This window comes from Conger conger, chromosome 13 (genome assembly GCF_963514075.1).
Source record: "Conger conger chromosome 13, fConCon1.1, whole genome shotgun sequence".
In the NCBI taxonomy this organism is placed as follows: Eukaryota; Metazoa; Chordata; class Actinopteri; order Anguilliformes; family Congridae; genus Conger; species Conger conger.
In genome coordinates this window covers 25,433,736-25,445,757 of record NC_083772.1, presented here as the reverse complement: position 1 = coordinate 25,445,757, position 12,022 = coordinate 25,433,736, and the positions used below count along the sequence as shown (strand labels likewise).

The 12,022-nt window shown below is 41.1% G+C and overlaps 1 protein-coding gene across 1 annotated transcript; it reads left to right on the top strand.

The window, feature by feature from the left end:
- Nucleotides 1-2,909: 2,909 nt before the first annotated feature.
- LOC133108137 (solute carrier family 35 member F2-like) lies at nucleotides 2,910-11,914 on the top strand (the record flags this gene model as incomplete). Its single annotated transcript, XM_061217570.1, has 9 exons — nucleotides 2,910-2,959; nucleotides 3,154-3,329; nucleotides 4,290-4,417; nucleotides 5,161-5,320; nucleotides 6,845-7,001; nucleotides 7,612-7,664; nucleotides 8,587-8,741; nucleotides 10,203-10,296; nucleotides 11,901-11,914. Coding segments are annotated over 9 exons (987 nt in total), but the record flags the coding sequence as incomplete, so codon positions are not given.
- Between the last annotated feature and the right edge of the window lie 108 nt (nucleotides 11,915-12,022).

Below are 12,022 nucleotides of genomic sequence, written 5' to 3'. Positions count from 1 at the left end.
TGAAACACGCATTGTACTTTCCTTCCATCAGTGACCCCATGGAACTTGGCAGCTGCCTGGAAGGCAGTAGGTTCAGCTCAGCCAACAGATTATTTCTTTAATGTATTTCTATCAAATATTTCGTTTTCTAGTTCTACACGATGCTGCCTTCCAGGCTTAATTGAGGGTAGGAGAATACCTTGGGCCATATACAAAGCGAGGTGCGAATTACATGTAGCCTATTTTCTCAAAGACTACTTTACAGTAGCCTATTTTTAATTATTTACATTGTTAAATCAATTTCTCACCATCCATACACTTTTTAAATTAATTTCTGAAACTTTATGTAATAATTTGGGATTGCTTATTCATTTCTTTTTAACATTAAGCATTATTATGATGTGAGAGCTGAATCTTGTCTATCCTGATGTCCCTTAAATCACAATTGTTTTGATTCACCCTGCCTACAATATAGTTGACTTGGGTTTCTGTGGCTTATTTTAACTCAGTTGCTGTAATTCGTTGATGGGTCATCCACTTATTGGTTACGCGTAGTTTATTTGGTGGAGGCAGTCTCACAAGCATGCTCGGAAGCTTCGCATATTCATTCTTTGCTCAACTAGTGCTTTGATGCTTTGACGTTTCACTACGTGAGGTACCTGCTCGAGCAGCGTTGAAATGAAACCAACGCTTATGCATCTACTTTTGTGGTGTATTTTCACAGTCCAGTCCACTAGGTGTCACTGTTGTATAGATAGCATTTTTTTCTTTCTTCAGAATGACATTGTCAGCCATGTCTTACACAACGCATCATTAGAAGTTTAATAAAACTATTTGTGTGCGGACAAATTAGATTCAAACAAATATAATGTAAATAACCTTTGGGTGACACAAGCCTGAAAAAGATTATTATTAAATTATCCCTGCTAATACAACAAGGTTTGCTACACATCCATGATTAAGAATAGATAGATAAATAAATAAACTTCAGCCCGTATTTATCAGCTTAAACATAAACCCCTCCTGCAGCATTCACCCCAAACTAACGCTCCCCATTTTCCATACTAATAGAAATGGTTGAGGACTGTCATGTCACACCATATAGACAAGAGGAGAAAGACGCGTATAGCTTCCAAGAGTGGAAACAGCCTGTAACACCATTCTCTGCTTCCAGCACCACTCCCAGAATTACAAAGAACAATTGTGACTGGGTTATGAATAGAACTGCTTGAATTGCAATCCATATCAACTACCTCAGTCCTAAGTCATCTTCTGGACTCTGAGCATGCTGCTGTTTTATGTGATAATGATCTGTTCTATGATGCTCATGCCAAATGTGTGTTGCTGCTCATCTTGCCACAACATGTGTATGCTGACCTATCATTTGTTTTATGCTTTTGCTGTTGTATTTTATACTTGTATGTCACTTGTCTGGTGTTTGTTATCACACTATCACTTGCCATTTGGCTGTCTCTATTGTTGTTCAGTTTGTCCTTATGTTACTTTATTGCTTTATTTGAACTTTTTATCATCATCATCCCCCATTCCCCTCCTCATGCCTTCTCAAAAGTTCCTCAAGACTCTTTCCAGATCATCACTGTAAATAAGATTCTTTATTCTTAGTTGACCTGCCTAGTAAAATAAAGTTTGAATAAATACATTAAAATATATATTTTTGGCGTGAAATGGAATGATGGGACAGCAACCAGTCACACAGAGGCTGTAGGACTCCGCTATGTTGCTCAACACTATGAGGAAGCTGGTCACAGTGACCTGGCCAGTGATTAGCTTCCTCTTCCTCTCAGCTCCTCCCCATTGCTGTGGGGGGCGGGAGACTCAGGGTATTCGCCACGGTGGCCTGCCTTTGGAGGGGGCCAATTCTCCACCTCACTGGCTCTGCTTATGCCAGACACATCCCCTGGCTGCGGAGCTGCAGCTGCCCCTGAGGCAGCTGATCCTGGCCTCCGCCTCACTCGGGTCAGCTGTGACCCCAGAAGCTCTTCCCAGTGGTCTGTGAAATGCGCATAGTATGAAAGACCCATCATGAGCCTCCTCAGAGTGTCAGAGTCAGGATGTAACCCTTCACCTCCAGCTGTATTGCTCACCAGAATGCTGTCTCTGCCAGGAAAAGAGGTGGCGTTGGTGTGAGATGCGTGCTGTGATATAGCCCCATGTCTGAATCCCCAGTTAGGAACATCTAGTACCGGTGCCAGGGCCAGGACATTCTTGCTATTTATGAGCAGGGTCAAATATGATGAGAAGACCGTATGAGCTGCACGAGTTCACTGTGATCCCAGTCTGCGATAAGAATCTCTCCCATCTTCATTCAAACATTTCTCTGGTACACCCATGATTGTAACTATGGCATGTAACTGGCAACTTACAAACCTTGTTGCAGTCATTAACATTGAACCATAGGTCATTGGGAAACTGTATGGGCCACGTATTACTTTTCATTACATGTAAGAGAGATGTGGTGTCAAAGTTCACAGGTGCAGGGATGCCATTGTTGGATGAGAACAGGCTGAAGCAGCACAATGCTCAGGGTTTTGAAATATCCTAGCCACAAAGGAGAAACCATTGAGCTGGAAGAACCATTCAGAAACCTAGTAAGTGACAAAACAGATTATGAATACTTCATGCAGGCCAAAAAGCTTTGTTCTGGCATATATCTCAGAAATGTGGTCAAGCAGTCTCATTAGTACCCAGCGCTCCTGAAAAGGCACATTTGCCAATGACAGCACTCCCTTCTGCACTTTGATTCAAAGACGGTTAATGATTCAGCCAAGGAGCTGTAAAATGATCATGTCCTTCATCACAGCTAAAGCAGACTCTTTCAGGCAGATCACTCTCAGGGGCTGTATTGGCAAACCATGGAAACCAGGGGTCCAGAACAGACGTCTTCTGATCTGGGGGAACGAGGCAGAAACACTTTCATCAGCAGACTGCGCAATTACAAAATGAGAGAGTTTTTCACACGGTGAGCTATCCGCAGAGCCACATCCTTTCCTGCTGCAATTTCATGGTATGGTCCAGGACCAGCAAACCTGCTGAACAGCAGCCACAGGACCTGTGAAATTGTGCATAAATGTAGTAAAATGTTTCTATTTTAAAAAGATATTTTCAATATATGCTAAAGCGTATTATTTTCATGACATGACATAACTACTGCAGGAAGCTTGTGAAGACGTTGGCCATGGGACAGGGCTTGTCTTTGTTGATATGTGGGACGGCTGTCAGCTCGCAGTACCTGGCAGGAGAGTTTCACGTGAATACGCCCATGCTCCAGAGCTTGATGAATTATGCCCTGCTGTGCCTAATGTACACCACAACGCTGGCCTTGAGAAAAGGTGAGCGACCCTGCGACTATGCTTTCTTCAGGGGTTATTTCATCTTGCTGAGAGTTTACAGAGATTAACAGATAGAGAAAGAGTCTTTTTATAGATTGAGTCACCAGTCCCACCAATTGCACTCCATACAGTAGGTCCTATGACTGAGACATATTTTGTATTATATATTGCAATGACCACAGCCCTAACTCAAAGTCATGATGATTTATATTTCTAAAACAGTAAGTAATATCACACTCTTTTTCTAAAATGAAAAGTGAAAGTCGTTGTGCAAGTGTGCACGCTCTAAAATTAATGTGGAATGTCACTGTGATGCAACAGGTCTACAATTATTAAAACTTGTATTTCAGAATATGAATAGAGTATTACATAACTAATAATTTCGACCATCAGTCTGAACTTTTAGGTGGTCACTGTGCATATTAATTGCAGAGCAAGCAGTCATCAGTAGTACATGACAGCTCCACCCATTTCCAACCCATTTCTGCTTCATCACTACCCTTTTCACAATGTAACTGCTCACATGGGAGTTATCATTGGGTGACAGGCTGGAATTTGATTTGAAGTTCTCTAGATAATCTAGATTTCAAAATTATTTCTGAGCTGTTTGTATGTGCAAACCCACTGACCATTCATTCATGCTCACTATCTCCTGCAAGAAGCACTCATACACTGTTGTGTAATTGCATAATTCTGTATTGAATCTGATTGACACATATTTGGTCATTGACATTTAGTGTTGAAATCAACTTGGGCTAGGAGATAATGGGGTCAGCTCTCACAAGAGATAAAACTATAGTACTCTTTCCTCATCTGCCCTAGAGTATAGGTCTGCAGTATGTCATCCTGGTCCTTTTATAGGAGTTGCCCTTGTTCATTGACTATTTATAAACACATTTGAACTACTGTATGTGTTCGTTATATTGTAATAACTCCCAGGATGCTTTTCCTTTAACATAGGGGATGAAAATATTTTGCAGATTTTAAAGACAAAGTGGTGGAAATATTTGCTATTGGGACTCACAGATGTAGAGGCAAATTACGCAGTAGTGAAAGCGTACCAGTTCACAACCCTGACAAGCATACAGGTGAGACCACATCTGCAACCTAATCAAGGTTCTTCATATTGTCTTTGTTCAATGTAAACGTTTGTGTATGCATGCATTTCTGTGTGCAAAATCTCTGGGCCAAGGGAGTTTGAAAATGGAAATTTAAATTGTCTTGCCATTTGTATTTTTTGGCAGACATAGATAATTTTTAAAGAGAGTTGAGTTGGCAAATGTTCTTGACTCCCTGTACACTATCATTGGCAAATGTTGTAGACTCCCAGTATACTAATGGTGGCAAATGTCCTTGACTCCCCGTATATTCACTGTGGTAAATTTATGGCCTGATAGCCGTGTGGGGGAAAACGAGACAGCTGTATACTGACACTCAGGCTTTGAGACTCAAATTACTATGTCACTTGTCACAGGATTGTATATGGAGTGGTGTCTTTTGTCACCTGTCTGGTGTGAGATTGTATATGTCTGTTTATATACATGTATTTGTTTGACTTTCTCTCTGTGATTATGCATGTATTGGTCTCTGTTTAGTTATTTCTGTGCATAAATGTCAGTATGAGAGAGTTGGTCAAAGCGGGCCTGCACTATGAGCATGTGTGTGATGCATTGTGGGAAACGGTTGCTCACTTTCTGCCAATGAAGAGTACTTGTGAGGCAGAACTGTGTCAAAGTAAAAGTCACTCTATATCTTTGTCCCCGAATGTTACAATGTGTGAAGTTCCATCAGAGTGTGGAGTCTCATTCCTGCCAGTCTTTCTGTGTTGCAGCTGCTGGACTGTTTTGTGATCCCAGTGTTAATGGTTCTGTCCTGGTTCTTCCTGAAGACCCGTTTCCACACAGTGCACTACGTAGCTGTGTGCATCTGCCTGCTAGGGGTGGGGGCCATGGTTGGGGCTGATCTGACTGCTGGAAGAGACCAAGGCTCAAGTAAGCACACGTTTTCACATTTTGTAGCCTTCCTGAGCAGAAAAGCTCATGAAGGGGACTTCTAAACAAGAACTTCAAGGCTTCACTTCATAGACATAAGTATACTGTAGCTTTTGAAGCTCTTCGTGCCCACAAAAAAAAAAGACTCACATTATGGTAAAGTAATGACACATGACCAAATAAGGTACATTTGGAAACAGTTTTCACTTTGACAATAGACAGATTTAGAGATAACAGATTCTATATCTATAGACATGCTGGTTACCTCAATCAGAAGCCGCAATTCAATATATGGAATTGGTGCAGCATTCATTTTCAATAAGTTCATGGTGGCAGTATGGGGGTAACAGAAATGGTTTCTAATCAGAATCATGAATCTTTTTATTCCTGTATTGTGTATCACTCTACTTGGCCACAGTGTGTGACTCAAACTGCTTCAGTAAAATGTAGTGTAAATGGATAGTATAATAATGCAAGGTGCCTGTAGTGCCAAGCTGGGGAGGCATCACATAGTGAACAGCAAAAAGTCAAAATGATAGTTGGCTACTGCTGTTTATTAAAGAAACTAAACAAAATGTAACAAAATGCTCAAACAAAACTATAAGGCCAATCTGGCAACAAAATATCTTTACAACAGTAATGAAGCAAAAAGAAACCAGAGACATACCATCACACATGGTCCTAATCCACAGCCCAGAGCACCTCAAAGTCCCAACACTCTCAGAAGAGACCTGGAAACCATGCTAGCCCAATGATTAGGCGTGGGCCACAGCTACAATGTAAATTGTATCACAATCAATCACAGCTGTGCTGCCCCCTGGTGGATATTCTCTCAATATTATCTTCCTGGCACACAGTGCTCTTCATGGATAAAGCATCTGCGATCAAACGCATAATTAATTATTTATTCTTCCCAAGAACATAATTACCTGTCAGTATTACATATGTTTGATCTTCTACATATAGTTTCCTTCCGCTAGTGTACACAAATGAGTTACAGTACTGTTTCCAAAGTTACTTTTGGGCGACATGGCTCAGGCAGTAAGTGCAGTCGGAGGGTTGCCGGTTCGATCCCCCGCCCGGGCTGTGTCGAAGTGTCCCTGAGCAAGACACCTAACCCCTGAATGCTCCTGACAAGCTGGTCGGTGCCTTGCATGGCAGTCAATCGCCGTTGTTGTATGCATGTGTGAATGAGAAGCATCAATTGTACAGCGCTTTGGCTAAAGGCGCTATATAAATGCCAACCATTTACCATTTACTTTCTGACCACTAGTTTTTTTCATTATCATTATCATAATCATTAGCGTCTATTTGACCTCTTATGCATTCTTAAATGAATTAAGAATCAGCAAATCTAGCCAACCAAATGGCAATGAAGTTATTTCTGTGGCCCTTGACTGTAGTCGCCTTGGAAGATTTTTGAAAACTGTGAAAAGCTAGGTCTATAGCATGACTTAGCACTTTAGAAAGCTAGCTTAATCATGTATTTAGAACTACTGAATGTTTTTTTCCCATTCAATATAGCTGTAAACATTTTGCTGGGGGATGGTCTGGTGCTCATCAGTGCCACCTTATATGCCATATCCAACGTGTGCCAGGAGTACACAGTGAAAAACTGCAGCCGCGTGGAGTTCCTGGGAATGGTGGGGCTCTTTGGCACCCTGATCAGCGGCATTCAGTTGTAAGATATTCTCCTTGTGTGGGTGGGTCAGCAAAAGGTGAGGGGTAGAAGTCTGGATGTACTGTAGGTATCAGATGATGTGTGTGTGTGTGTGTGTGTGTGTGTGTGTGTGTGTGATGTCCTTCCATCTCTCATGTGAGTGCATGTTTCAAGATTTTAGAGAATGTTTACACTTACAATGGACTTACAGATAGTCATAAACGTATACAGTATGTACTGTATATTGAAGTATACATTAAGATATAGCTGTAGAACTGCTTTAATCTACAATGTGCTGCAGACATGGGCAGGGGGGGATTATGGGTTTTGGGAAACAGATGGGTGTGTGTACTGGTCATTATGGTTATGCAGTGTCAGTTTACTGGTCATTATGGTTGACTGAGATGGGGCCAGGTCTGTAAATGAGTTAGAGTTATAAACTGTGTGAACACAAGCTTTTCTGTTACTGTTTTTCTTGTGCTTGTGAGAGTGTTTGGTCAGGACAATATATGCTGCCAAACTCTAAATAACCCACTCTGCTACTGAGGAATATCTACCCACTTGACATAATTGCAGAACAGAACATCTTTGAAAAAAAGCTGAATGCATTCTCTTCTCTTTCGTCACACAGTGCAATACTAGAACACAGAGCTGTTGAAAAGATTGAGTGGAACTGGAAAATTGGTAATTATTTAAAAAAATACTAAACATGACTACCTGATTTGTGCAATCTTGCAGGCATGACACAAAAATTATGCCAATCTGCCTTAAATGTGTAGCTGGAAGAAACAGCCCCCAAACAAATAATTGCCACAGTAAATGAGTCACGTTTCAGATAGTCTCGCAGCTTGCTAGCTTCACTTTCAAGGTAGACTGAGTTTGTGTTTTCTTTCAGTGTAATGCAATGTCACAATATTGTTTTCTTAACAATGTACATATTTCTTTTCACTGTAATTTTGGATCAAATGTACTGTAACTGTGACTCTCAAGTCAGCACTGAGCCACCCACTATCTAGCAAGGAACACTGTATTGAAGAATACAATGCACTCTCATGAACCAGTGTGATTCAGACTACAAGCTACTATGCAACAGGATTGCTAAAGCCTATTGGAGCCATTTCTCACTGACATACAGCAATTTGTCAAAAGAGAAAGTGGTATGTGGTAGAACCTGGCTCAGTAAATCCACTCCACCCTGTGCGATAAGCTGATTTGTCCCACTGATGTTGACTAATTGCCATAACCCACTCAATCTTGAATGACTTGGCTATTGTGCTCAGCCTGTACTTGTAGATAGTGTCTTTATTGATAAATTAACCAGTAGAGTAATTGTTGTTCATTTGTTTTTAAATACACCTGTGATGACAAAAAGAAATGATTGGACAGTCTGTATTTATAAGTATTTTCTTTTGTGCTCGTCAATACTGCTCAGTAAAACAGAGATACAAAATTCCCTACCGTAGTTACCACGAAGACCACTTCTAGTTATTACAGGAAGAGGCATCCCTATAAAAAGTGATGTCCTTCTGACTGACAGACTGAGAGGCGACCACAGTAATCACGTTTTAGCAGTAGAAGTGACTAACCTTTGGCTGGTGTTTTACAGGCCTGCTCTTTGCTGCATACGCCCTCTCCATGTTTGCACTCTATAGCTTCATGCCAGTGGTTGTGAAGCTGTCCAGTGCCACAGCTGTCAATCTTTCCTTGCTGACTGCAGACCTCTTCAGTCTCTTTTGTGGACTCTTCCTCTTTCACTACGCTGTGAGTACAGTGTGTGTGTGTGTGTGTGTGTGTGTGTGTGTGTGCATGTGTGTGTGCATGCAAGGGTGCCTGCACACATGTGTTTCTCATAATCTTGAAAGTTGCCTGTTGGACAAGGCCACACACCCTGGAGTAATGGAAGGTTTTCCATTAAATCCAAAATATTAATTTTGCCCCACTCACACTAGCAGTGTGTTTCGAGAAAACTCAGTATCCCTCACTGGGAGGCATAGACTCCGCAAAGCAAGCATGTCGAAAGATCAACAAAGATATGTTTTAACAGAGAGCAAAATTACTCTTTTACAATGATTTCCTCAGTCTCCAGACTTGAATCTGATCAATTGTTGTTTGAATGTAAGGGACCTGTACACAAGCACAACCCAAAAGATTGGAACAATCATGAAAGATTATGTATGGAGGAATGGACAAAGATCCCTGCCAATATTTTGACCAATCCCACTAAACACAGTGAAGATAACTCAATAGCGTTATCCTTTCAAAGTGTGCTTGAGAAAAGTGCAACATTTTTTGGCAAAATCGAATAGAAAATTCCAAACCTCTTTCTGAGCAACTGCATGAGTATGAAATCATTTATTTTTTATTTTTAACTCATTACATATATTATTTATTTCATACAGCATTCTTTGCAAATATTTATACAGGATGTGTTTTTTTGGAAGGCACTATAGACACTGAGGGACAGGTAACAGATCGGGTGTCTTTTGCAAGTAAATATCTGAATGCAAGAGACTAATTTGAAAAGAAAGAAACTCATTTTGGAAAGAGACTCATTTGAAAAGAGTCACTTATTGTTTCTTCTGTGAGGCAACCATTGTACTGTTAGCAGACACCTTTCGGGTGACTTAATGGGTAACATATTCTTTCAAGAGGGCTTAGATGAGGATTTACTTGATTTCATAGAAAACAAACGAGATGTAAGAGGAAAAACGTATTAAAGGATGACCTCGCTGAATTGTGCTCTGTGCTGATTGGCTAACTATAGAAAGCGAGTAATTATTCACCCCTGGTCTGACTCTCTTTCAGGGTCACGGTCACACTGGGTGTAAATTATCTTGTTAATATGTAAGCACCGTGTGATGCATGCAAGTCAGCTGGTCAAAGTCTTACAAAGCTTTTCATTGCTGTAGTCATATAAATTATTTTAGCAACTCTGATTATTATGAATGGAACAACCTTACCGTGACTGCCACAGTCTAGAACACCTACTTTAATTTATGCTTTGTGTGTGGCCAATGGCCACATTAGAAAACAGAGTTGGGGTTAATTACAAATCAACGGAATTGATTTGCAGGAATAAGTAAGCTGGAATTGAACTTGAGTAGAACTAGAGCGAGATTACTGAGTGTTTGCTGTATGTGAGTCAGTCTGAAAATGACTCCAACCCTGTTTTGTGAAATTCTGAACAGATAAAGTTATTCTAATCTTTCTTCTCTCCCACAGTTCTCAGGTCTGTACATTGTCTCCTTCATGGTCATCACTGTGGGCTTTGTAATGTTCAATGTTGTGCCAACCTTCACCCTGGCTGCAACACCCAGTCAGTGCAATAACGAAGGGATCAGCAACCCTGCCTCAAACACTGCGGATGGCCTCACACAGGAAACAAGGCTGGAGTTATCCTTCCATAACTCTGAAGAACGGAAGGAGGAAGAAGCCCAAAATGGAGGTCTCCATGTGCCTCGGACAAGTCAAGAGCAAAGCAGACCAGTATGGACAGCTGAACACAGCACAAAGATGTAGATTTCATCAATGGGTTTTACTCGATATTCTTCTGTTATTCAGTTGGGTGGATGCCAGGAGCCATGGTACATCTCATGAGGCCTGTTATTTGTCTTTGTTTTGTCCATTATTTCATTTTAATCTTCTTTATGAGATTTAAAATGGATTTGTAGAAATATAAATATATTCTAAACATTTTTGCAGGATATTTAAGGACTTCTTTGTATGCACGCTCTGTATAATGGTTATCCAATGCATTGTTTTAAATGGTAAAATGTTATGTTCCAAGTTACATACCATCAGCTAATCAACTGAAGAGAGCTAACAACACCACAGTCTCTCTTATTTATTGTCCTTGCTTTTGTCTTTTGTCTCTAAAAAGATATGTACATTTTTAGCATGTCTAAAGCACAAGGCAGGAGCTGAACAAAAACATTAAACTCAGGACACATGATTAAGAAGCATTATTCAGACCCTGCAAGCAGCTTGTTGGAACACTGGCTTAAATGTGAGGGGTTACCAAACAAATGAACAAACACATCCATCCATCCATCCATTATCTGAACCCGCTTATCCTGATCAGGGTCGCAGGGGGGCTGGAGCCTATCCCAGCATACATTGGGCGAAAGGCAGGAATACACCCTGGACAGGTCGCCAGTCTATCGCAGGGCACACACACCATTCACTCACACACTCATACCTACGGGCAATTTAGACTCTCCAATCAGCCTAACGTGCATGTCTTTGGACCGTGGGAGGAAACCGGAGTACCCGGAGGAAACCCACGCAGACACGGGGAGAACATGCAAACTCCGCACAGAGAGGCCCCGGCCGATGGGGATTCGAACCCAGGACCTCCTTGCTGTGAGGCGGCAGTGCTACCCACTGCACCATCCGTGCCACCTGAACAAACACATTTATCTTAAAATGGATATACATTGTGGTAGTAAGCTTTCTGAGAGTTTCAGTCATATTTCATACAATGTCACCTTATGGTTGACAGTAATAATTTTTTAATTGTTGCAATTTTTCAGGTGGTGCTGTGGCACCCCCTAGAGTGTCAGTTGCATGGGTGTTGAGCATAATAAATTGCCAGCTATACCTGGAATACCTGCTAAATTTTGTGAGTGTCTGAGCATGTGAAAAGGTTGAAGAAAGAAGAGGAATCCTAGCAAAAACAATAGGGTATATGCACCATTGGTGCATGGACCCTAAAAATGATAATGTTTCATCAAAAGTTGCAGCTTCTCAGTGCCCCTTGGATGTTTGACTTAACACGCTACATTCAGATTTTCTGTTTTCAATGTGATTGGCAATGCTGTAGTGCAGACTGGAGTGGCAAAAAATGTTATAACAAGTACATTTATGTCAACGATCTAGCCTGAAGCATGACTTGTCTCTATGCTATCTTTGTGGTTTCAGGCCAGCGCTGCTGATGCTTGACTGTTTCCTCATCAAAACAGATCAATAGCCTATTACAGTGATCTTCATTGCTGGTCCTGGTGGGCTGCATATGGTGTTTGTTGTTACTTGGAACTCAATTG